Source organism: Chanodichthys erythropterus, chromosome 12 (assembly GCF_024489055.1).
Source record: "Chanodichthys erythropterus isolate Z2021 chromosome 12, ASM2448905v1, whole genome shotgun sequence".
Classification (NCBI taxonomy): domain Eukaryota; kingdom Metazoa; phylum Chordata; class Actinopteri; order Cypriniformes; family Xenocyprididae; genus Chanodichthys; species Chanodichthys erythropterus.
In genome coordinates this window covers 9,188,838-9,215,343 of record NC_090232.1, presented here as the reverse complement: position 1 = coordinate 9,215,343, position 26,506 = coordinate 9,188,838, and the positions used below count along the sequence as shown (strand labels likewise).

The following is a 26,506-nucleotide window of genomic DNA, read 5'->3' as shown; positions in this document are numbered from 1 at the left end:
TATCAGTACTTCTGGCACCTGTTGTGTATTGTTGTTTTTGTGATTTTGTAATATATTTTGTGTAAAACGAATTAAAATTAAATTAACTATCGACTGGGGGAGGGTAAGATATTGACAACATTTCCGATTTGTCAGAGTCACGTGATTCAGCGGAAGCGCCAAACTTTGAACGCGCGCGTCCAAGGGTTCATTTCGACAAAATATGTAAGTTTAATTATCAAAGTTACAGAAAATCGAATAAAGTAAATGTTAAAGTTTTCTTATACGAGACGCAGGCAATGTTAATTGAGCTAGGCTGTTATTTGAGGTAGTTTCTTCTCATTTTCTGTCATGTCTCGTAGGACGCAGCACAACATTCCTATAATAATTTTGAGCGATGATGATGAAGATGAAGGTGACTCCTTGATGTCCCACAACGATTCCTCTGTACTGATCGTTGAAAACGAGAGGAACGAAGCAGGTAGTCTGCGTTACGTTAATCTTGACACTAAAAAAACTAAAAGTTACTGTTGTGATCATTCAAATGAACCATAAAACAACCCTTTTTGGACACGTAGCATGGCAATACCATGTTTTCTTTAACATTAACTGCAGTAATGCAATGGGTTTTAACATTTACCATGGTAATAATACATATTTTTGTTTTATATACCAATGCAGTACCTTTTTGAAGCTCCTTGTTATTCCACAGACACTATGGTTATCATTCAGTAGCATTGTCATCTCTCTGCTTCTCTTTGTTTTCTTTTGATCTCAGATATATCCAAACATATTGAGGAGTTGGATGAGGACTTGGCCATCACATACTCCCAAACTGCAACAGTGCTTCCACATGCTAGATATGACTGCACCCTGGCTTTCTGGTCAGTACAATAAACAAGGCCGCTGTTGTGTGAAGGACTTGTGTTTTCTGTGATTGTTTATGTGCCATTGTGTGTTTGCTTGTTCTAGTCGAGCAGAGATGGACATCTCAGGACCTCTACAAAATAATGCAAAGCACTGCGATCAGTGTTTTTGCTACATCTGTGACAAACTGGCCTCCACGGTGAGTTCACTAGTTTGAAACCTAAATCAGACTCTCATCTATCCACCTTATTCCTACACCCCATGATGCTTTGCGTGAATTATGGGTGTAACTTCTGTTTAGCTGTAAACGGTCAGTAAAAGGCTCGCTCTATGAACGCAATAATGCATTTTTTTTTTAAACCGATTACAATGAGATGCCATTATTCTGCTCGCCTTTAAACAATGAACATTACAAGGACATTTAAAATGAAAAGCATCAACAAGGTACTTTCAACAGACCATGAATATCACCAGAAGCGCGATTCTTTCCACAGCAATAACGGACGGGTTAAATATAACTATATCTGTATTATGTAATTTATGTTCCTTAATAAAAAATGTTCATGAACTTCAGCATTGCGTGATACTATTTCAAAGTGATTTCCATCATTTTTACAGATGATAAATTGTATTTACATGTGAAAACAAACCTGGAAAGACATGTGAGGCTTTGAGGAGAAAAACAAGATATTCTTTGTGCATTCCAGTGAATTATTAATGGGATATATTGTAAATTATATCCGGAGAACAGACCACAAATGTGCAGTATATGTTGTCCTTTTTCATACTATTACCGTGGAATGCAAAGGGACAAAAGAAAATAATCAAGAGGATAGAAAGCAGCGTCTGAAAAGAGCTCTTGCCATAGATATTCTTGTTATAATGTTACGTTAAAATACCAAGCGTTACGTTATTCTCATGATGTCTTAAAAATAAAACATGAAAGAAACATTGACAGCTCATTTAGTCAAACTGACAGATAGGCTTTGTAGGGCAACCTTATGATTTGAAACGATTCGTTTCAGTCTTTTTAAATGGAAGTTCCCCAAACCGGAAGTGCAACCCATAATTCGAAACGCATTAGGCTAGTCAGGAATAAGGTGGATAGAATTTGTTCGTTACTCACAAAAATGGCAGAGTGTTAAATCCCTCAAATCAGAAGGGGGGAAAAAAGCTACTTATATTTTGTTTCATTCAGAAAGTGAATCATGTTTTACCATTAGTTTTTTTTATACGTTTTTGTGTAAAATGTAAAAAAAAAAAAAATCCAATTATTTTAATCCTGTTAAGGCAGACAGACATTATTATTTTAGAAATAAAATACTTTTTTTTTTTTTTTTTTTTAGTTTTTTAAAATAATAAAAAAAAAAAGTCAATTCCAAAAAACTTAATTTTTTTTTTTTTGGTACATAAACATTTATTCTGAACACAGTTTCTTCGCTTGGTGTGTTGATGGATACTAGGCCTGAATTATTTCCTCTATATGAACGGATTTAAAGGATAAGTTCACTTTCAAATGAAAATTATCCTTTACTCACCCTCTAGCCAAGGTATATATGACTTTCTTCTTTCTTAGGAACACAGTCTGAGTTATATTAATAAATTTCATGACGCATCTAAGCTTTATAATTGCAGTGAGCAATACCAACGAGTATCAGCTGAAGGAAGTTCATCCATCCATCATAAACGTACTCCACATGGCTCCAGGGGGTAATAAAGGCCTTCTGAAGCGAAGCGATGTATTTGTGTAAAAAAAAAGTTATGAAATAAAATTTGGACTGTCAATCGATTAAAAATTTTAAACTAATTAATTACATACTCTGTGATTTAATTAATCTAAATTAATCGCATACATAATTTTTGATGTGAAAGTATTAAATATTTCAATTCAAATGAATCAATGCAGGGTTTTTCCTGGCTCAAAAATGGTCTTCAGTGGTGACAGACATGATCATCCACACAAACAGTAAAAAGTGCCTACCCACGTGATCTGCGAGCCCGATACTGATCAAAAGTGATTTTATAGCTTTGTAAGAGAAGATGCTTTTTTGCTAAACCCTAAAAAGTATTAAAAGTAGCATTTAGAAGTTATATTAACTAATAATATAATTTTCTACCATATACAATTGAATGCACCTAGCTAACAACAACTTGTTTTGTTCTGGTTTCACCTCATTCCAGTCTAAACTAACTGATTTTATAGGTAGGCCTAATTTACTACACATTGTCATTTAAATAACCTGAAAATATTCTGTATTATTAAGGCTAATTTTACTAACCACTCTTGCTAAATGGGGTAAGCACACTTATGTTCTCATTTCAGAGTTGTTCGAGTAAATGATTCATTATAGACTGTGTGGACAGATCAGTTGTTGTCATGATTCATTAAAATGAATCTGTTCAAATGAGTCATCAGGTCGTGAATTGGACATTAGCGGACGTTGACGCGTTGCATGCGAATCACGACTGTTATTAGGACATCGCAAAAGATTTGTGAACACAGAAAACACCACTGGATAGGATTTTCTTTTTGTTTACTGAAAGTGTGGTTTATGTCAGCTGCACGTGCAGGGCGCCTGTCAGAGAAGATGAGGTGACGTTCTTTTGAGCACTATTTACACCCAACAGGTGGAAAAACATTCTCGGAATGCGTCTCATGAAACGTGGATTCGGTCTTACGAACTTTTAGCATTGTCAGTTGATTTAGATTATTATGTGTGATGTAGAGAGAGTGCAAAGACGGTGCTTACTTTGAAGACAGAGAGCCCGCGCGCACGAGAACGGATCCAGGTTCAAAGGTCAATACGGAATGGATTAATCTGCGCAATTTTTTTTAATGTGTTATTTTTTCTCAGATTAATTCGAAATTAACGCGTTATTTTGACAGCCCTAAATAAAATATCTACCTTCCACCAGACTGCCTTCCGTATTCCACCAGACCGCCTTTACGCTACATCCCATGCCTTCTGTATTCAATCCTATTCAAGAAAGTGTAAACTGGAGTTGCATCAGTTAAGCTTTTTCCGTAAGTTGAATACGGAAGGCGTAGGATGTAGTGTAAGCTTTCTGAACTGCGAGAGTTTTACGCTTTCTTCGTGAGTTGAATACGAAAAGCGGTCTGGGCGGAAGCTTGATATTTTACTTCATAGCTTGTTAACTATGGATTTTTTTTTTTTTACACAAACGCACTGCTTTGCTTCAGAAGCCCTTTATTAACCTCCCAGAGCCGTGTGGAGTTCGCTAATGCTGGATGGATGAACTTCATACTCGTTGGTATTGCTCACTGCCATTATAAAGCTTGGATGCGTTGGGATATTTATTAAAATATCTCAGATTGTGTTCATCAGAAAGAAGAAAGTCATATAAACCTAGGATGGCTTGAGGGTGAGTAAAGCTTGGAGTAATTTTCATTTGAATGAGAACTAATCCTTTAATATATATCAGGATAAAAACAAGGCCACTTTTGTGTTTGTGAAGCATTGATAAAGCGCCATGTAAGTAAATGAGGCTTGACTTGTGTTTTAAAGTGTGAGTCTTGGACTACCCCTGGCGTTTGCCACTGTAATGCCCATAAGCACAGCGTCTACTGGAAGGCCCTCCGGGATAAGAGACTGATGGGATATCTGCATGAGCTGAACTTCGCCTTTGACCCACTGGATATGGATGCAGACCTACGACGTGCAGGTATGTTCTCTCATGCGATTAAACTGCAGATGTATTGTTTCTTTGTACCTTTGCCAACCTAAATCTTAAAATTGTTTGCGTGTGTTTGTTGTAGAGGCTTCATTGCAAACATTTTCTGGTAGTTTGGCAAGGAAATATGCAACTTTCTTGTTGGGGTTTGAGAATTCCAGCCATAAAAAAAAATGCCGGTGCATCTGTCACCACAACGATAACAACACTATACAGAGTCAAGCCATCGGATGTAAAGGATGCCATAAACATCATTTTAAGATACTGGAGTACGAGTGAGTGGTCCTTTTATATTCCTTTCAGTATTATTTTGCAATCTGCTTTATAAAATTGGAAACTGATCACAGTTTGCTTAATTTAGATAATTTAGAACTGTGTTTTGGGTAAGAGATTAACATATTACATGGACTGTTATTGTAGTAATTAGATTTATATCTAAGCATGACGAATGGTAATTTTTAAGGCTGAAATAAGCAACGTGACTTTAGCTCAGTCTAGATTAGTCAACAATAGTTGCCGAACCTCTGCACCAGTCCCAGATTTTGGGCTTTGAGTTGACAGAATTCACAGAAAATAGCATAGTGCATGATGGACACAGACTTGTACAGATTTTTATCTTCAGACTTTGATTCTATCCAGTTGGAGGATATTAAAACATGTTTGACATTTTAAGCAGATTTTAGAACACACAACGTCCTCTATCTACCAGTAGCTGTGTTTCCATCCAAAGTTGCAAATTTAACTTATGCGCGAAATTGGAATATCGGATAAAGCACCATTTCCATACAGTGAGCTGAAGAGAACAAAGTCGCCACTTCCTGCTAAACGTGCTAAAATCACTAAGAATAATTTCGTATATAATAAATTACTTGCACCTCAGAGCGTGCAGATAAAGCGCAGTAAAGCTATCTTGCTTTTGGAGGCAGATGCCTGTTGTTTTGGGAATACAGTCATGTAAGACAGTTCTAGGATGTAATTATACTGAATCACTTTGCCAACAGACTTTGCTCAGGCATTTCAGACCAACCAAAACAGCATTTCAGATGCTGTGCAACGAGATCGGTCCGCTGGTTGGTTCAGTTGTGCCGTCCCATCCCAAAGTCACATGTCTTTTTTTGATGCGCATCGAGGAATTTATTCGGTAAACCTGTTTCCATTGTAGTTTATTAGTTTTCTTATCGGATGAAAAGTTTATCCTACTCATTTGAGTGCATACATTTTTTTAATGCGCATCTTTGTGTTTCTTTCTAGTGTTATGCAATATCTCAAATTGCACATAAAAATAGGTGGATGGAAACATAGTTTTTCACCAGAACACTGGAATTTAATTGGACTCGGCACAGATAAAACAACTGACTTCGCCACTCACCTGTAATCTTTATAGTAGGGTTGTCAAAAGTTCAAATTTGGTACCAAGGTACTGAAATTTAAAAAACCTGACGATACCAGCATTTCCCCCTAGCAGCTGTTGAGCAGATTCTTAAACCTCTGATTGGCCATTGTGTTCATGTGTTCAACAGATATATCTGTGATTGGCTACAATGATCAACACTTCACAAACATGTTGTAAATAGACTTTGACGCTCTTCACCAAGCGCTTACACGGGAGCATTTGAAAACAAGCGTCTATTAGCGAATCCATCTATCAGAGGATATTTTAGACACCACTGATTGACACCAGCGTTCAATTGCTCCCGTGTGTATCTGTGTAAGCTCTGTAAAGAGCGCCGAATTATGTTTTTGAAGCGTTGATCATTGTAGCCAATTACAGACACCTCCTAGCAACGAGGCTTGTTTCTGTGTGCGTTTGTTGTGTTCGTAATGATTTGAAAGTCTGGTAGTGTGTGATCCTCAGTTGTTTAGTGTATGATGCCCAGTTTTTCCTCTTTAACCATTTACAAAGTTGGAAAGTGTATGAAGCCTAGTGTTTTAAAATCTGATCAGATTTTTTAAAGTTGTGTAGTGTATTCCAGCCTTTAGCAAACACCGCTACTTATAATCACATTTTGTAATCAGTGCAACTTTGGAGTTGAGTATGTGCTTTAATAATGCTATACTCTCTATTTTTTGCAGTTACACTGTTGTGAGTCAGCATATCAAAATGTTTTTGAATGAAGCAAAGAAAGAGAATCCAAAGGCTTCTGTTGTGATGCTATTAGGGGCTATCAAGCTTTTCGTCACCCACACTGTTCCTGGGTAAAATACTATACGCTTTTACATATACTGACCCCTGTTTTTAATATGTAGTGTATAATTCTTTGTGTTATGTCTCCCTTGCAGAAATATACTTGCTGCTAACATTGTATTTGAAACTGTGTCAATGCTCCTGTGGAGGTAACGCTACACACCTGTTCTTTTATGCGTTTACTTGGTCAGTGCCTTTTTTTTTTTTTTTTTTTTTTTTTTATATAAACTGTCTGTGTTTGTCTTTCAGATTTATGACGAAGGTGTGGACGCTTTTAGTTGACTTCGATTTTTCCAGCACTTTTATAAAGCAGCTGGACTTTTTCTTCCAGAGGCTTCCTCTGCCTCCAACCTGCACATTGCCAAAAAGGTAACAACACATGTGCTGTCACTTGGGTGTAGAAAAGCCAAGCACTTTTTGCTGCTTGAAGAATGTTTCATCACAAAAATGTTTCACATATTTTGCTTGTTGATGCAATAATTCTTCAGTTGTGGTCTGCCATTGTTTTGTTGTGTTTTAAGATTCAGTTTTCTTTTCTTTGACTGCAGTCTGAGTGTGCTACCTTGGGATGATCCCTTGCTCTGTAGTGTGATGAAAGGTCAAAACATCACTGGAGAGAGGCAGGTCAAAGGTCGAAAGCTTCAAGTCTTGTATGAACCTCTGAGCGTGATTCAAGCGAGAGTCTGTAAACTTCAAAAACAAAACAAGTAATGGCCCTTCCTTAGTGTACTTTTTTGCTTAATTTGCTGCTTATTAAATCTTATTAAATCAGTAAATCAAATGGGCCTACACATAATCTGCACATGCAGAATTCCACAAAGAGGTCTTTCATCTGTCATTCCCAAATTGTTATACATACTTAAAGGTAGATTTACCCAAAACTGTATTTTTTTTCCACTATGCTGAAACATTATTTAAATGATCCAAAATATTGATCAGTAATAGTGTAAAAAAAAAATAAAATAAAGACTATAAAAGGGCTTAATATTGCCTTTTTAAATCCTTTCTGGACATTTTTCCTTGTTAACAGCACCGAAAATATAAGGAAAAAGTTAGCAGATTCTGTGTTGGACCATTGATTATTATTTTAGTTATTGTGTTAAGTGTCATTGCTTTGGACCTTGCCAATCTTAATAAAATAATATTAATAATCGACCCTTTTTTTTTTAACACGCTAGGTACCGTGAGCTGGCTCGCTATCTGAAAGTTGTCAGAAGTACCAATAATCCCACGTGAGTGCCAGCTGCAAATCATGAACAATTTTGTGTTATATAAGCAGAATATTAATATAATGTATGGTACAATCTTTCATTGTATGCATGCATGTCTGTCTGTCTGGGATTTAGGCTGCAGAGAATGAGAGACTTGGTTCCCCTCTACCTGTGCAAGGTACATCGGAATAAATCCTTTTCCTTCAGTGCTTTCTACCATATTTAATGTATTTCAGTTTTATATACTCAGTTTAGACATTTAAGTCAGGACTCTCAGGAGTTTTCTCATTTTTGATGCATTTGTGGAGAGTATGATCTACATTGTAGGTCAAGGACACCCTTTTTAAAATATAATCTTTCTTAAAAAAAAAAAAAAAAAAAAAAAAGAGAAATTCCTCTCAAAAAGGAAAGGCAGTGGTTGTTAAATGACACAATGTTTGCATATTATCAAAGATTGGAAAGGTAAATAATCATGCTATTGTAAATGCCCCTTCTAGAATGTATTTATTTCTGTTATGTTTGTGTGTTCAGGTTGGCGACTACAGTAGTGCGGTCCACTCAATGTTTTCGCCAATTCTTGGTGTCTCTTGCCCCGCCTCCCGATTCACACCTCCACAGTTCAGAGCTTACCTCAGAATTTTTGCATCAGGCCAAGCCCCTGATATAGCACAAGAAGAATGTGATCCAGGAAATGGCCATATGATCATACCTGATCCTTTACTGAGCACCAAATGGACACCCATCGAAGGTAGAGAATTGACAGTTTTTATCTTATTGACATCTGCTGAAAAGGTAACCAGGTTCTTGTTTTCCTGCATTTTTATGTATCCCTACTTTAACTGTGTCTGTATCATTTAAGCTCATCAACAAAGCAATGAATGTTTATGCTGTATACCAGTGGCACTCAACCCTGTTTCTTCAATAAAGGTTCAAATTCGTTCAAGAAGATGGAGGTATTGAAGTTTGCACTGAGGGTTCTGGACTGTAATGGTACTGTTTTTGCAGATGTAGGTAAAACGGTATATAAAGTTATTTTATATAATTTAATCTACCTTATTTTTAATGTAAATAAGGTGGATTACTGTTTAACTCTAGGGGAGTTGGAAAACGAGCCTATTTTCAAAAAAAGTGGAGTGTTCCTTTAATTGTTAACCCTGGGTAAATTATGAGCAGTGTGAAATGTGAAGCAAGATAACCCATGATTCCATGTTCCCAGTTTTTAGAATGACCCAGGGATAACTATTTCAAGTGTGAAAAGCCCTTTTGTGTCTGACTTTGGATATTTGATGCATAAATGCTCAGTTGACTTATTTTTTTGTAACATTTGAGTGGATTAAATTCTGGCCATTTTATCTATATTTATCACTGACCACAACTATATTTTGCATTATTTATTAACCAAAACATTTTAGTTTGCTGTTAATGCCATTATTTAGTTGTTGCATACTGAATGTGTGACAGTTCAGGACAGTATGATTTAGCATCAGATGCCACCAATCATAACTTAAAAACCCATTGTGATTTCAATTTCATTCATGAACTGTTCATATGTGTTTGAAATCTGTCAGTGTCTTTTTAGATCTGGTGTCTTTTATGACGGATGTCTCTTTGTTTGTAGGCCGAAACCTGGGTGTATCTGCTTGGCATTGTCAGTTCCAGCTTTATTACTCCAGATGGTCTTGTCGTTGGTGCATTCTATCCCGAGCCTGACGTCACCTTTCAAGAGGTGAGAAGAGTGTTTATTTTGTGTCTGTCAGGATCGTAGACTGTATAAAAAAAAAAAAAGAAGAAAAAAGGACTACGCATCTCCACTCTCTTCCATTGTAGAAAAGTGAAGCTGTCAATGTCCTAATATGGCGCTGACATCTTGTGCTGATTTGGGACCCGAGTCTGCGCAGTAATGAGCATGAAGTGGAGCCAGACTATAAAAGCCCCGCCCACACTCCCGCAGAATTTTTTAGAACAGTTTACCGCAGAACTCATTATGTCTATGTGAAATAAACAGTTATGGAAATGTAGAAATTAAAGTTAAAGGAACACTCCACTTTTTTTGAAAATAGGCTAATTTTCCAACTCCACTAGAGTTAAACAGTTGAGTTTTACCGTTTTCGAATCCATTCAGCCGATCTCCGGTTCTGGCAGTACCACTTTTAGCATAGCTTAGCAAAGTTCATTGAATCTGATTAGACCGTTAGCATCGCGCTTAAAAATGACCAAAGAGTTTTGATGTTTTTCCTATTTAAAACTTGACTCTTCTGTAGTTAAATCGTGTACTAAGACCGACGGAAAATAAAAAGTTGTGATTTTTCTAGGCTGATGTGGCTAGGAACTATACTCTCATTCAGGCGTAATAATCAAGGAACTTTGCTGCCGTTCCATGGCTACAGCAGTGCAATGTGGGAACTTGCACAGGGAACGTGCCTTGCAATCATGGAGACGTTTGAGAGAGACGCTGCGTAATATCATTGCACTGCTGCAGCCATGATACGGCAGAAAAGTTCCTTGATTATTACGCTGGAAAGAGAGTATAGTTCCTAGCCATATCAGCCTAGAAAATCGCAACTTTTCCTTTTCTGTCGGTCTTAGTACACGATTTAACTACAGAAGAGTCAAGTTTTAAATAGGAAAAACATCAAAACTCTTTGGTCATTTTTAAGCGCGATGCTAACGGTCTAATCAGATTCAATGAACTATGCTAAGCTATGCTAAAAGTGGTACCGCCAGAACCGGAGATCGGCTGAATGGATTCGAAAACGGTAAAACTCAACCGTTTAACTCTAGGGGAGTTGGAAAATTAGCCTATTTTCAAAAAAAGTGGAGTGTTCCTTTAAAGCTCCAGTCTCCTCCTGAAAAAATGTTCTTGGTGCCTCAGTGACTACTTGGCTCAGAGAAGCTGTCAATCACAGCTGTCAATCATGATGTCACACCCCTGTTTTTATAGCATCAGATAACTAACTAAAACCAAACTTATTTAAAAAAAAAATAAATAAATAAACAATTGAACTTACATCAGCGTGATTAAAAACTACATAAAATGACAAACCATCATTGGAAAAAAATATTTGAAGTGTAATTTAAAGTTGCAGCCCGCAACTTTTTTTGTTGAAAATTTACAAAAATTAAATATACAACATGAATCCATTTTCCAAACCGTGTTTTTGTCTTATCCTGAATCATTATGGTACACTTATAATAAGTGTTTATATTCGGACTATTTCAGACCAGACTGGTAGGACTCGCCGCAGAGTATAACAGTAACTGTGTGACTCGCCATAGACACACACAGAGAAAAGTAGCTCCGGCTAGAATGTTCTTCCGCAAGACGCATGCAGTTCTGTTTATTAACCGCTAGAGGGTCAAAAATCACGGACCACAGCTTTAAGTTTGTCTGACATACCATTAAATTACATGAAGAGGGTGAGGTTTATGACCTATACTGGGACCAACCACCTGGGGGCGATCGAGATGCTTTGGCTTCATTTTTTAGGACTTGTGCGACAAGCTTGGTCAGGATGGGAAGAGGGATACAGAACATACTGAGATATTTTGTAGACAATATGTGTTTCTCTACAGGTGACCAGAGACACTGCCAATGTAATTCTCAAGGAGCTAACGCTGAGTTCCCGTATACAGATCCCCAAATCCTTTGAGAATGTGAGTTTAAATTAATTCATTCTGATATTTATTTTTTGCCTAAACCACCTTATTAGTAATTATTATTTTTTTTTTTTTTACAGTATAGTGTTTTACAACATATTGTTTTGTCTTATTGGTGCTATGTAATGTTGTTTTACTTTTCTTTTTTTTTTTTTTTTTTTTTTTCTTCCTTCCATTAGGATTATCCTGACCAGGCTAGACTGCTGTTAGTCACTCAGGCTTTGGTGCTGCGCATTTTCCACTCTCAGCTCAGCCCCATCCTCAATGTCATCATTTCTTTCAGGGTACTTATTTTCTGTAGTTTTTAGTCAATGTGGGCAAGTTCAGACCTTCAGTTAACAGCTATAAACAACAATTAGAAATGCTGAAGTTCCCTGAGTTCTGTTATGAATTCATGATTCATGTGTAATTGATTGTATGTGTAATTTAATTTGCCTTTAGTTCAACCACTGGGCGCTCCGTTGGTTCTTCAACAGTCTGCTGGGAAAACCGGAAGTGCTGCACTACATTCTGTGCTGTCTTCTGCAGGAACTGTCTCATGAGCAGTACCAACTCGTACAGGGGTAAGGTTGTGTGCTCACACACATACACCAAAACTGTACAAAAAACCTTCATAAGCAATTACATGCTACATATCTGTTTCAGAAAATGGACTGATACCGAACATTCCCTGGTTGCATCCTTCCTCTGCTTGTACTTTGTGGAAAGCAGAGTGATGCTAGACTCCTACACATATCCCATCAATAGCTTGCTTGCCACTTGGAATGAGTAAGAAGCAGCAGTCAATCACTATAGTGAATTCATGATATGTCATATGACTGAGGGATGTTTATGATGTAGATTTGCTGTACATGCATGAATATATTAAAGGAATTCAATTTCTAATAGAATATTGGAATTGCATTGGACGTTTTGGATATTCCTCATACATTTTGTCCAGAGGGATATAAAAAGGATGATCAGGAATAAAATGGCAATTGGAGAAATCAGGAATAATATTCAGCAATAGGATAATTTTGTTAATTTTAAAGGGATAGTTCACCCAAAAATGAAACTTGCTCACCTTCAAGTTGTTCCAAACCTGACTGAGATTCTTTCTTCTGTTGAACACACAAAGATATTTTGAAGAATGTTGGTAACCAGAAAATTGACAGCACCCATTGACTTCCATAGTATTTTTTTGAAACGTCAAATTTTACATCAAAAGTTAATTGGTGTCGTCAACTGTCTTACCAACATTTTTCAAAATATCATCTTTTGTGTTTAACAGAAGAAACTAAGAATCTCATACAGGTTTGGAACAACTTCAGGGTGAGCAAGTATGGCAAAATTTTAATTTTTGGGTGAACTATATCTTTAAGTATGTAAGAACATGGCATAATTTAATTTGTCAACAATTTGCAAATGCACTCTATTTGATTTCAGATTGTACTGCCCTTGGCAACTAAGCTTGAGACTGCAACTTGAAAGCAACGTAAGAATCTTTTCCATTGATGGCTTAATGTAACGGAAAATGTACAAAGATATAATTAGATCTCAATAACTCATGTTTTTTTTTAAAGTAAGCTGCTCTTCTCTCTTTTGCAGGTGGCCAGACTTACTCAAGAAAAGCATAGAATCCTGCAACAAATGCAGCGCCAAGTAAAATAAGCCTGACCAACATCCTGAACAAATGAACATGGGCTGCGTTTCATTTCTTGCAATACGTTTGGATGAGATCAGTTTCATTTAACCTTCATCTGCTAGGGAAATTGTTTTATCCCAGTGTTTTTGTTTGTGGCAAATTTAGCTGAGAGACATACTTCCTAATATAACTGATCTTGTTAATTGCAAATTTTTCAGTCAATTCAGTTATTCAGAATTTTAAAGCTGCAAAAATTAAGAACTATCTTTATTATGTATATATTAACATTTGACGTTTCAACAAGATGACAAACTGTACAGTTTTAATGTACAGAAAGAGTGCCTTTAACGTTTTCAAAGGTTATAAGTGGTAGTTCTAAATTTTTTTCATTGTCATGTGTTTTTTCTTTTATGGGAAATGACCAGTATTTTTCAACATTACAGTACTGTGATTAATACCTGGAGCATGTAAAGCACAATTATATTCAGAAACAGAACCATATACAAAACATTGAACATCGGTAGTAATTTAAATAAATTACAAAGTTTCAAATGCAACACTAAGCAGTTTAATATTGCTTTGTTACAGATCATTTAAGGTTGTGACCTATGACGGTTTTTAGGGATCTTTGCGCAATGTTACTGTAAATATTCTATTCAACTTCCTTTATAAACAAGATTTCAAAGCATGCAGAAAATGTAAAGATTATACTGTTATAGCCGGGCAAAAACAACTAGATGTGTTTGAATGCAGTCAAAGCCAAGTATAACTACTGTAGAGTGCCCAAATCGTTGACTAGTTTGTGTGAATGACAGTTTCAGAGTTTGAAAACGGAGGATGTGGTGTAGCTGAATCGGAGGATGTTGGGTGGAATCTCCATGAAGTTAAGTTTAATGAGCTCAGATAAATAGTTGAGTATTTTCTTATCGTCTTTGTGAAATTCAGAAAGAAAACTTTCTGTCCTTGTATTTTCCAAAGGCCTTCTTGTTGTATGGTGACCATGTAAAAATGTTAAAAGGAATGCTCTGGTGACAAGCTTGCTTTGCACACTTTGAGCAAACATGAAGTAGGTGTTTCCACGTTTGAAGTGGCTCCTTGGATCCACCAGCAGGTTGATTAGAGTACCACTGTATGTTGGGCAGCGCAGTGTCTTTTGATCCACATCTAGAACACTGAGGTATCGGCTATAATGGCCCAGGCAGTGAGGCAAATTTGTGTGAGTAAAACAGCACATCCTGTGTAAATATAAAAAGCAAAAATACAGTCAAAGTGGCTTCAACTTAGCTAACAGTTTTTATCTTGATGACATTGTTGAAAGGTTAACTAGGTTCTTGTCTTTATTCATCCCAAGTAAAATGCCCTTTTTTATCATTTAAGCTCAACAAAGCAGTGAATTAATGTTTATGCTGTATACCACTGGCACACAACCCTGCTCCTGAAGAGCCATATTGTCATGTCATGATGTGTTGACCTTCCTATAAATACTATTTCTGGGTCCAAGCCTCTACTCTTTCAAATGAGAATATTATCTCACAGCTATTTATGAGCACTTTTATAGCACACTTTTAAGTTAAGTTTTTCAGAACTCATGATTTACACAGTCTCCAGGCTTAGAGTGACCAAGATACCAATATTGTAATGATTCAAAAAAGAATCACTGGCCTCCTAAGATTTTAGTAAGGCAGTAGAGGTTATGATCATGATTTTTAAGTAGTACTACAGCTGCCCATTTGAGTATGCAAGTACAGTTTGTTTTTTGCTTTTTGTACCGGAGGAGTTTTTGGACCTGGAAACAGTGATGTGTGATGTTAAACCTAAAGGGTTAGTTCACCCCAAAATAAAAATTCTGTAATTTAATTGCTCACCCTCATATCGTTCCAAAAATGTGAGACCTTTGTTCATCTTTAGAACATAAATTATGTTTTTGATGAAATCCAAGAGGTATCTGATTACTCCATAGACAGCAATTTAACCACCACTTTTTAAAGGCCCTGAAAGATACTAAAAGACAGTGTTAAAATAGTTGACATGACTACAGTGGTTCAACCTTAATGTTATGAAGGGAGGAGAATACTTTTTGTGTGCAAAATCAAAACAAACATAACGACTTTATTCAATAATATCTTCTGTGTCATTCTCCTACACTGTTTACGTTCAGCGCTTCCAGGTTCTGCGTCAGAACATTGGCTCAGAATCGGCTGACGCTATATCATTTAAGCTCAACAAAGTAGTGAATTAATGTAAAGCAGCATGATGCATGCGTGCAATGCTGACACGGGCCAGCCAATAATATGTTGCCGTTCTGACGTAGAACCTGGAAGCGCTGAATTAAACAGTGTAGGAGTATGATACAGAAGAGAAGATATTGTTGAATAAAGTTATTTTTGTTTTGTTTTTGCGCACAAATGTATTCTCATCACTTCATAAAATTAAGGTTGAACAACTGCAGTCAAGTGAACTATTTTAACGCTCTCTTTAGTACCTTTCTGGACCTTGAAAGTGGTGGTTCAAATTCCTGTCTAGCAGGAGTCCGGTATCTCACTTATTTTATCAAAAATATCTTAATTTGTATTCAGAAGATGAACGAAGGTCTTACGTGTTTGGAACGACATGAGGGTGAGTATCTGATATAGATTATGGAGATATTTGAGTTAACTTCAATTCAAACAAGATTATGAGGCATAGTAAATGTTACCTATTAAAGCCGATAAGTTTCCAGTTGAGCAGGTCAGTAAGCTGCAGCGGCATTGAAGTCCATGGCTGAATGCTGTCTCTGTATCTACTCAGATGTGGCACATACACAGAAAGTGCTGTTACTAGTCGTCTCACTGCAGCCTCCTCGTTGCCTAGTACCACCAATGTTCGGCCACTTAGAAGGCTAAACACTGCGTGAACTGCAAAGGGAAACTGTCGCAAGAACTGCAATGCTGCCCGCCCTGCTCTGCCACGCTTCCGTCTGGTCCCACCTTCCCTTTTATCCCCGGGAAGACAAACAGAGAAAGGGCATTCGGAGGTTGTGGAGGCAGTGGTGCTCAGGTAGCTGAAGCAGTCTGACAAATCATCAGGTTCTGTCCGACAGGGCTCATCTAACAATGAGAAAGGGAGCGATTCTGTTACATGACAAGCATCTTGAGAGCTTGACCCACCTAGAGTCAAAGTAATAGGACAGTCAGGTGGGGTCAGGGTGACGGCAGGATAAAAACCTTGCTGCTCCAGCAAACAGGCACCTCCATGATCTCCAGGAACATTGCCCACATCCAAAACACATTCAGCATTTTTGTCTTGTTTTTGACGCATGTCTTTCTCATCATTCTCTTGCTCTGGGATTTCCTCATCAATTACGCAAGGGTATGAGGCACGCAGTTCTTCTGGTAGGATGGATTCTGTTGTGCTAAGCACCTCAATGCTGTCTTCACTGCAAGTCCGTCTAGTAGGTACCCTCCCTTGCCTTAGATACACTAGTGCAGCTGTAGTGGACAAAGGTGGTGGTCTTTGCATTGCTGTATCCATTGGTAAATTTGAACCCTGCGATCTGAAGGACTTCTCCGTCCCTAAGACCTCAATACTGTCTCCACTACTAATACTGGTCTTCATCAAAGCTGAAACATATTCCACATTTTCTTGATAATCCAGAGCTGAAACTGCTCCCTCATTTTCCACTTCAGCTTCTACAGGGGCGGTGTCGGATGTCAAGGGTAGGCTATCCTCGGAAGGGGTATTTACAGAGCTGGGTACAACTGGAGATTGGCTAGATCCACCTAACTGTAGTTTGATTGGCACCATTTCAACACAGGAGGCATATGACTCAAGACTGACAGGTTCACTTAGAATTGAGGGTGCAGGAAGAAAGGAGGGTTGTCGGACTGAATGTTGACCAGCTATTCCCGTCTGTAATCCAGCACTTTCCAAGTCACATGGATCCTCAAATAAGAAATTGGTAGATTTAAGGTTGCGGAGAAGATTACGGCAGAGTTGTTGTGTGTAGAGATGGCAAATATCTCCTCTGAATGTCCTCTCAATGGAGTACAGTTGCTGTAGAGCCTGTTGGTGGAAGTAGTCGTCACACAATTCTTCAAGAGTTTTCAGACGCTTGTCAAATCGGGAAGAATGCGAGGGTGTGTTTGTGTAAGTAAAAACATTGCATTCTAGCATTGGCCCAACAAGCTGATCGTGCTTTAAATCATCCAGGTCAAGTTCCAGAGAGTGAGGGAGGTCATCTGGTTCATAAGGAGAGTACTCAGAGTTTCTGAGTTTCCTGGTTGGGTAGCAAGTGACCTGTTTTAAAAGGCTTTTATAATCCTGAATCAATTTTTCTACAGTGGCCAACTCGTGTTCATTGTTAGCCAATGGCATTGGGAAAGATCTATTACCCTGCTTGTCCTTCCTTCGATCCCCAAACCGTTTATCTTTCTCATGTGTAATACATGGCCTGTTCTCCTTTTCACACTCTACTTCTGCCTTTCCTGAAATTCCACATCCGTCTTTCTCTTGCAATTTAATTTTAGTTTCACATTCTTTGAGTTTCACATCTTCTGTATTTCTATCTAATGTAGGTATACCATTCATCATCCATTCCCTTTCATTGGTGCACTTTACAGATGCATTATTTAACTCTCTTTCTATCTCTCTATGTAACATGACTCTTGTATACTCCAGATTTCTTAGTTTTATCTCCAGTTCATTCGCAAAGTTCTTCCTGTTCCCCGTTTTCAGACATTCAGAGACTCTAGAGAACTCTGAGGAAAGCTGCTGGAATTGTTGTATGATTTTATTCTCATCAGACGACACATAGGCCAGGCAGAAAGGTCGCACAAATCCACGAGCCTCCAGGTCATATAGCGTAAGGTGGTGCACATATGCAAATACTCCTTCTCTAGAATCCCCTAAAACTACCTTTGAGTCTTCTACAAAGTTCAATTTCAAAGAGCCACAACCTGCCGGGCTGGCGAGGGAGGTCTGATAGTCCACTGACATAATTCGAAGGGAGAAGTGGTTCAAATCAAACGTCCCACAAGCCTTGGTTTCAGAAGGAACAGTAAGCAAAGGTTGGGGCCCAACTTGCTCCGAAAACTCTGATAAAAGGATAAAGTCCTTCTTAAAATTAGCACCAGACATCCTGGACCATGGGGTGATGTCCCCAGTGTAGGGATACATGGGCACAGACAGTTCCTCTGGAAGAGCTGATGGGTCTATTTCACTGAAATCTGTTTGTTTAGTGAAAGCCACCAAGTCTGGAGAACCAATCATGGTGGCAAAAAGTGTTTGAAACAAACCGGACAGGGGTGTAAAAAAATGTGAAATTATGTTTCACACATTGTTTCACACATTTAATTGTGATTTCTAGTCTTTAGTAAGGCTATACTTTAGTAACTTATACTGACGCCTGATAGTTAAACTTTACTTTCAGCAACATCTGGTTTTATAGTTGTTTAGTTTAACTTTATATTCACCAACAGCCGGTTTTATAGTTGTTTTACAGTACATGTAGGTATAGCTGTTTATAGACTGATCATCTACCGTATTTACATTTAACATACATTGCCCATTTTTCACTATGGTTATAATTAAAGCTTTGTTTTAGGTCAACTACTATGTTGTGATAAGTGCTAAAAATCTCCACGCGAGAACAATTGGACATAACTGACCAGTTAAATGAATTTAATTGGCTGTTTCAAATAAAAATTAAAGGACGTCGATTTGACTGGTTTGTTGATTTACTGAAAAAAAAAAAAAAAAAAAAACTTTTTTAAGATGAAAGACTGAAGCGATTGTAATTTAAGTATGCACTTTGTTGTACACTGAAGGTCTAAAATTTAAATTAATTAAAATATTGATTTCTTTAATTCTGGAAATGTAATTAAAAATATAAGCATTAAGTTTTAATAGTATCAAAGTACTATAAATTTCATAAAATAATACTTAAATAATAAAACTTGTCACTCACATACTTTACACCCCTGAAACCGGCGTCTTCACTGTCTCTGGTCCAGTGCAGGAGAGCGACTATATCCGAGTAAACTGTGATTTATCGCAGCACCAAAAGAGAATAATAACTACTGAAAAACCACAACAGGCATGAAATTATACAGTTCTCGCCGATTTAAAAATGACATGCCTGAAACAAAATACAGACCATGACATAAACGCAATGTCATGAAAACTGATTGGTCGTTTCAGAATAATATACGGATAAATGAACTTGCCAGTGTTCGCCGACGGAAGCGTGAGTACAGCAATTCACGAGAATAGTTGTTGGTTAATTTTTAGCAGTCGTTGTTCAGAAGTAAACAAACATTAAAGCGCTTTCCGGATAGCAGTAACCTGAAGCAGCCTTTGCCATAGTTGGCCATGTGACACCTCTGGTTAGGGGGGGCTCAATCTCTACTTGTTTCCGCCTCAAACCAATTCCTCAAAATAACCGTGGAAAAATAATACGCAGTTATTGCAATGTTGCGAGGGAGAGTAAATATTAAGAAATGTAATTCATTGACATGAACTTTCACCGTTATTTTCTTCACATCAATGAAACTCTTGTTCATTTAGTTTATAAAACAAACTTCATTTTACCAGCCAATCTTTTTACAACTATTTTTAGGATGAGAACTCTTCAAAACAAATAAATCACTTTACCTTATATTGACTTTAAAAATCCTCTATTCTCTGCGTCGTTAAATGAAATGTAAATGTGAGTGGCTCAAAGAAAAGGATTATTATAGAAGTCCTTAATGTACCACATCCAATTGTTTTCTGCCAAATTATTAATACAGTTAAGCCTTTTCCAGAAACATATTAAACTTCTGTAAGGGAGGTGCTGTTAACTATTTAGTTAAACTCAGCATTTACGTGTCATTTTTTTTTTTTTTTTTGAATTTGACCTTTCATAAACTGTCTTGCGCTTACTGTGTTTTCACATGACAGCAACACAAAACAGAAAGAGGAAGTTTCTCGGCATACAAAAATCAGTGATAATGGGCATGTAATTCTTACTAATGAACATGAAAGGCAGAAGTAACACCACAAACAAATGTGAAAATTGTGAACAATCTTTTTATTTACACACGCATCCCAGTGGTAAAGATTTCATGTAACCTTATTAGCAGAGTAGGTTTCACCAAAGTATGAAATTTGACCCTGCCAACATTCTTATTGTTTTTCCCAATATACTTTTTAACCAAATTTGTTGGGCAAATTATCATAGGATGCATACAGGGAACCTGCTTCACATATCTACATTTTATGTCCTTTTTAGCCATTTATGCTGGTACTGACAAAAGGGTAAAATGTGAGCAGGTAGAAAGAAGTGCCTTATAAAGGTTTAGACAACACACCGCACATTTCCCCCAAACTACTTTGTAAGCAGACTGACAAAAATGTATATAAAAATCTCTTTGCATTAATGCTTTATTGTCTTAATATTGCTTCTTCAAAGTCAACATAGCTTCACACGGTCTATGATTACTGCTCCAAAAAGAAAAACAGAACAAATATAATCATGGTTAACGCAGAGCTCATAATGAAAACATCTTAAAATCACATACAAATGGTCTAAATACCCATATACACACACACTAGCAGAAGCTCAGAGTAAAGATGTTTTATGCAAATTCTCTATCAAATCTACATCTAAGCAAAGTGTCTGACTAGGTAAGTGCTGCATAGATAAATGGTGCTTATGTCACTTCAAAACCCCCTTTAAAAAGGAAGTAGATAAGCGGAGATTCACAACTGTGAAGAGACACGCAATATGTAATATTACATTCTTTGTTTAAAGATGCATTAATGCCTGTAGCCATAGAGATAGATGTTTTGATAAATGTAATACTCTATGCACAAGTATAGGAGCGAATCAAATGAGTAGTATCTCAGGTTCAGTTACGGCACAATAGAGCATGAAGCCCATCTCATCAATGTCATCCTCAGTAAAACCTTGAAACAGATTCACATTAGGTTTGAAGAAACTAGGCAAGATTCCGATCTCCAGGTATCCAATTAGCTCAGTGATCGCCTGCAGGAACCTATCAGCAAATGCAGATTCCGACCAATCAGTTTCCTTTTCACTCATGTGTAGAACGGTGTTGCTAAGATGGCTGCCGTTGAGCTTGCGCAGTGCAGGGCAGTTGCGGCACACAGCCTTTAATGTTTTCAGGCACTTCCTTCTGACCCCTAAGTCTGCTTTGTCAAGCGCTGCTAGTCTAGTTGTTTCGCTGGTGTATAGGCTCTGGTACCAGACGTAGTCGAACGACCCAGTGATCTCCCGTTGCGCCGTAAGCGTCATCTCACCAAGGCGCACTGTTGGCAACACGGTAATATAGAAGCTTTCTCCACTGCTTTGGGTTAATCCTTGAATCTCCAGTTTGAGCTCAGGAGACCCAAGCACCGGTCGCACCTCGCACTCCAGGGTTCCGGTCAGTGATGGCCAGTTCATTGCTTCCATCACCGCCTTGCCTAATTGCTCAGAAGCAAGTCGTGATGACAAGTATCCACCCAGTAAATGTCGATCCCAGTAGCTCCGCCCCCTTGGGAAGTACTCAAGGTTCTCACGCCGCACCATGCAGTACTGAGGGTGACCCAAAAATGTGTCCTCTCCGGCAATAGGCGCCCACAGACTCGACTCCAGCTGTATTAAACACATTTGGAACAAATTCAAATACAGCTTAAATCTAAGTCCAAAGATCCAAATGGTGACATTTGAGAACATTAGTTTGAATATGAACCAAAGCAATTTTGGTGAACAATTGAGAAATATTGTAGAAAAGATCACCAACATTTTAAAATGGCAAAAAAAGATTTTTTTTGAATTTTATTACTATTACCAAATTATATGATATTATCCCCTGAACTCTGCATGACCCAGGAAATCACTAAGAATTTTATTTAAAAAAAAAATTTAATGTTGTTCTAAATATGATCTAAACCACATTTAAAAAATGGTGGAAAGGCAAAAAATAAAAAATAAAAAAATTCTCTCTCTCTTTATTATATTATATTATATTATATTATATTATATTATATTATATTATATTATATTATATTAATTTTATTTATTATATATGACCTAAACCAATTTTGGTCAAAAACTCTTTCTTTTCAGTTGTTCACCAAAAACTTAAAAATGGCAGAACGGTTCATGGAATATTATTATTTTTTTTAATATATACATTTTTTTATATAATATAATATAATATAATAAAATATCAATAGAAAATATATTATTCACTGAACTTGACCCAGGGAATCAAAAGAATATGTAAATGTCTTTGGCTTGAAAATATAAAAGAACATTTGAACAGTTGGTGGCGCTAAAAGGTTTAAGAAAGAAAACAGAAAAATACAATAAACATATTAATGAACAATCATCATACAGTATGTAACAAAACTGTAGGCTAGCTCCTGAAACTTAATGGGTCTTTAAGATGTTTGGAATAGCAACTATAGGATCAAATTTGTACACATGCAAGTACACAAGCTGTCCAGACAGAATCTTGATACCTGCAGAGGCACGATCAGGCAGGCATGGTCGGCTTTAACCACTTGCAGGTCGTCGAGCAGTGACCCCGCCAGCATCATGTCTCCTAACGGCATGTCTGGGTGTTTGGAGTGCAGGAAAGCCTGGATCTCTGTGGCTATATCAAGCGCTCGCTGCTGTGCGACAGACACCTCCTCCGCTGACAGACACACTCGTGTTCTGTAGTACTGCTGCAGACGCTCCGCAAACGTCATCACACACAGATCCAAGCGTTTCCGCCGCTGAGGTGTGTCGGCGTCACTCCGCTGGGGCTCAGGTGAGGGTAGGGGAATGGGTTGAGACAGTTCAGCTAAACACACAAAAAGGTTTTCTCCTTAATACAGCATTTACAATCCATTTTACTTACATAATATGACATTTTTAGTGAAACAGGATTTTCAGTGACATCAATGCCTAATGGGACAATAGAGTATATTCCATTGTTTTCTATTCATTAAATAGCCACTTGACATTAACCAGTAGTTTGAGAAGTTGACCAAGTCAAAACACTGATAAAAGATTACAAAACATTTAGTTTGGACTAACATGCACTGATGAATTGTGCACAATAAGACAGTAAATAGGGTAAATTTTGATTTCTTGTTGTTGCCTTATAGCTAGACAGGAAATACCTTAATTTGGAAAAGTTTCTAAGTATGTAAGTATGTACCTTTCTTGGTTGCGGCTGCAATCTGTTTCATGACCACTCCTTCAATACCCTTGTGGAGCAGTTTGGGGGAGGCACTAACCAAACTTAACTCCTCCCAGCTGTCTTTCATCTCCTTCTCAGGCTTCTCATCAGGAGGCCTGCCGGCACGTTCTATCAGCTAGATATAAGAGATAAAAAAATAAATGATCATAATAAGCTCTAAAAGAGTGTAAACACTGAGTTCCAGAAATAAAAATTATAACATACAAACCAGTAAAGACAGACTTACTGTGAGCAACAAGGTTTTTAATCGATGGTATATGCTTCTGTTAGGGATGCACCAATATGACAATTTTGGCCGATACCTGATAATTCTTTATATTTGAAAGCAGATAACCAGTATATTGGCCGATAAATCTAAATCCAAATCCAAATTTTTATATAATTTTTGAGAGCCTGATTACAAAAACAAAAGTCTCACCATTAAAAACCATGTCCCAAGCACACAATGTTCTCATTATAATTTTATTCAGCCTATATGCTGCACATGTTGCACTGAATTGTATTTTCCTTTTTGAAGTGATTTCAATCATATGTCAAGTAATTCAAAACCATCATAGTGAACAGTGCACAAATGAAGTGTCTCAGCTGAAGGAAATAATCCATTATTTATCAGATTTAATATAGCTATCGGCCAAATTTTCTTATCGGGCCGAAAACGATAACATTAAAAAAGAACATAAATCGGTCTATACTGATAATGTGGCAGATATATGGTGCATCACTAGCTTCTGTTGAAGTCATCAGCCTGCATGTTTTCTTAAAATAATCATGTTAAACAGGAATTACTGGTGAAAAACTACACTTCCAATGTATCAGTGATGATATGGTTTAAACAATAATATCTTTGACCAATCAGAATTGTGTTGTGCGGGGGTGCCCAATCCGGTTCCTGGAGATCTACCTTCCTGCAAAGTTCAACTGAACCAGCTAATTAAGATCTGCAGGAGCACTTTGATGATTACAGACATGTAGGTACATCTCCAGGAACAGGATTGGGCACCCCTGGTGTAGTGTGTAATAAACTAAAAACGATCAATCACCCTTTTCACAGCTAATGTGGCAATGCCCAGCACCGCAGCTCCGCCCACCCCCAGAACCAGCCGAGCATTGGACAACAGGAAGTCGATGACAGCAGCAATTCCATCTTCTCCTCGCCTTTTTCCGGAATAATACATCACTTCCTCTGTGAGAGTGTCTGAAAATGTCAATAAATAATTACTTTACCATTTGATTCACACAAAGTCTGACAGCTTTTGAGTGTAGAGACTAGAAACTGCGCAAATCATAATCGTAATAATGTTATTTACGATTTTTAGACATGCATCATGATATTCATGGTACTAAAAATACCATGGGGCACTTTGGTGTACCATAAATAGTAAGTGCTATTATTATTGCTTTAGACATTTGATACCATTCAAGTCACGATGAAACATAATTAGCGACAGATCTTTTCTTCTATATTGTGACAATGGATTAATTTAAGATGTGGACATTGCACTCATAGGTGGAGGCATGAATGCAAGCTTGCAGGGGTGGAGTTTAACTGGACGAAATGATTGGAGAAGTCCTGAATACATCATGTCATTTTTACTGAAAGGTTCAGTTATGACACTGATTAAACACTACGAGGTCAAAACATTTAAAAAAAAAAATAAACATGCATGGAAGAATTGTTCGCAATAAGATCTATAACATGCATTTGGAGATTGAAAGGGTAAATTTACATTTAATTCTGGCTTTATGCACCATCACAGCACTCTTTCATCAAGGTTGTTACCAAGACATATATGGTGCTCATGTGTGCTACGTGACAGGCCAGGCATTTGAAGCTTCACTTGCCACTCACTCTCTCTGTGGATCAGAAATAGCTTTGGTAGCCTCATGAACTGGGCACCAGCAGGGTGGTTTACCAGGTCTAAATTTAGACCCATGTGGCCTTGTAACTCTCCATTTATTCATATGATAACTTTGAGATCCTGACTTATACTTCAGTCTACAGCTGTGATCTACAGATTACAGTAGTCTAAAAGCTCGGGCATGGATGGATAAAGTATCTCATAGATACATTTTAGGCCTAATATTTTTATATTGCAAAAGACTCATGCTTGAAAAGTAACTGAATGTTCTTGGCCAGATCAAAGAAAATGTACATACGTACAGTATATTCCTGGTTATTTGGGTAAAAGGACAAGTTTTAGTACACATTACATTACACGAGGCCTGCATACAGATGGACTTTAAAACCCAGATAACATTAATTGTGTTTTCAGAAAAAGATAATGAGTTGTGTACACATCAGCTAACACTATCAGTGTACAGGCGTGCTGTTCAACACGTATAACAATGATGATGTTTTTCCTTGCTAAATATTACATTAAATCACATGTAATTATCAAATAATCAAATACTTACTTTCAGTAATTCACAAAGAGTATACATTAGACTGAAAACAATAGTGTTTCGCTTTGTTAGCGTTTGCTAACTTAACCAGCAGCTGTCGAATGCAGAAAATCAACAAGCTTGGGAATATATTAAGCAGTCAACAATTTATAAACACGAGTTAAACATCTAACTTACCTTTTTAAGGTAGTATCAATTCAGAGCCATTAGCGTATAGTATCGAATTCAGTACTTTTGTCTAGTACGCACTTGCCCTCTTACCTATAACAAACACATCCTACGTCACTATCCCGCTGATTGACGTGCATTTAGACCAATGAGATAGCAGTATCACCTGACGTCAGAACTTCAATGTGATGGATATGGAAATTCTGTGTGGTTAATTTTTTTTTTTATTTTAATGGCCAAATTTCATATCCATAAATGTAAATTTTCAGGTAAAAAACACGTTTATAGCATTTAAAACTGAAAAATGAAGTGAAATATTATATTGAGTCTATAATCACCCTCACAGAATTTTGCAAGCATGTAAGTTACACTTTTTAATGTATTCCTATAATTTTATTTATATCCCCCCCCCCCTTAGCATTTCAAATTTCTGTAACTGTATGGATTATGTTTCTCTGTTCAATAAAAAAATCGGTGTGTTGCCAAAAAAAAAAAAAAAAAA

The 26,506-nt window shown here is 37.2% G+C and overlaps 3 protein-coding genes across 3 annotated transcripts; 1 reads left to right on the top strand and 2 right to left on the bottom strand.

The window, feature by feature from the left end:
* Positions 1 to 143: 143 nt before the first annotated feature.
* On the top strand, positions 144 to 13,317 carry zgc:112980 (uncharacterized protein LOC503706 homolog). Its single transcript, XM_067404867.1, has 21 exons — positions 144 to 204; positions 342 to 460; positions 758 to 863; positions 952 to 1,045; positions 4,374 to 4,530; positions 4,625 to 4,814; positions 6,613 to 6,735; positions 6,820 to 6,873; positions 6,974 to 7,093; positions 7,273 to 7,431; positions 7,903 to 7,956; positions 8,071 to 8,113; positions 8,467 to 8,683; positions 8,863 to 8,942; positions 9,554 to 9,661; positions 11,509 to 11,589; positions 11,772 to 11,876; positions 12,034 to 12,155; positions 12,238 to 12,360; positions 13,018 to 13,066; positions 13,180 to 13,317. Coding segments are annotated over exons 1-21 (2,169 nt in total). The 5' UTR covers positions 144 to 202; the 3' UTR covers positions 13,243 to 13,317.
* Positions 13,301 to 19,990, bottom strand: smcr8b (Smith-Magenis syndrome chromosome region, candidate 8b). Its single transcript, XM_067404866.1, has 2 exons — positions 15,912 to 19,990; positions 13,301 to 14,451 (listed from the first exon to the last, which is right to left on the bottom strand). The coding sequence occupies exons 1-2, from the start codon at positions 18,461 to 18,463 to the stop codon at positions 14,034 to 14,036; spliced, it is 2,970 nt and encodes a 989-aa protein (XP_067260967.1). The 5' UTR covers positions 18,464 to 19,990; the 3' UTR covers positions 13,301 to 14,033.
* Positions 19,991 to 20,247: 257 nt separating this feature from the next.
* mief2 (mitochondrial elongation factor 2) lies at positions 20,248 to 26,139 on the bottom strand. Its single transcript, XM_067403367.1, has 5 exons — positions 26,014 to 26,139; positions 24,474 to 24,628; positions 23,392 to 23,548; positions 22,706 to 23,031; positions 20,248 to 21,833 (listed from the first exon to the last, which is right to left on the bottom strand). Exons 2-5 carry the CDS (start codon positions 24,606 to 24,608, stop codon positions 21,063 to 21,065), a joined length of 1,389 nt encoding a protein of 462 aa, XP_067259468.1. The 5' UTR covers positions 24,609 to 24,628; positions 26,014 to 26,139; the 3' UTR covers positions 20,248 to 21,062.
* Positions 26,140 to 26,506: the final 367 nt, after the last annotated feature.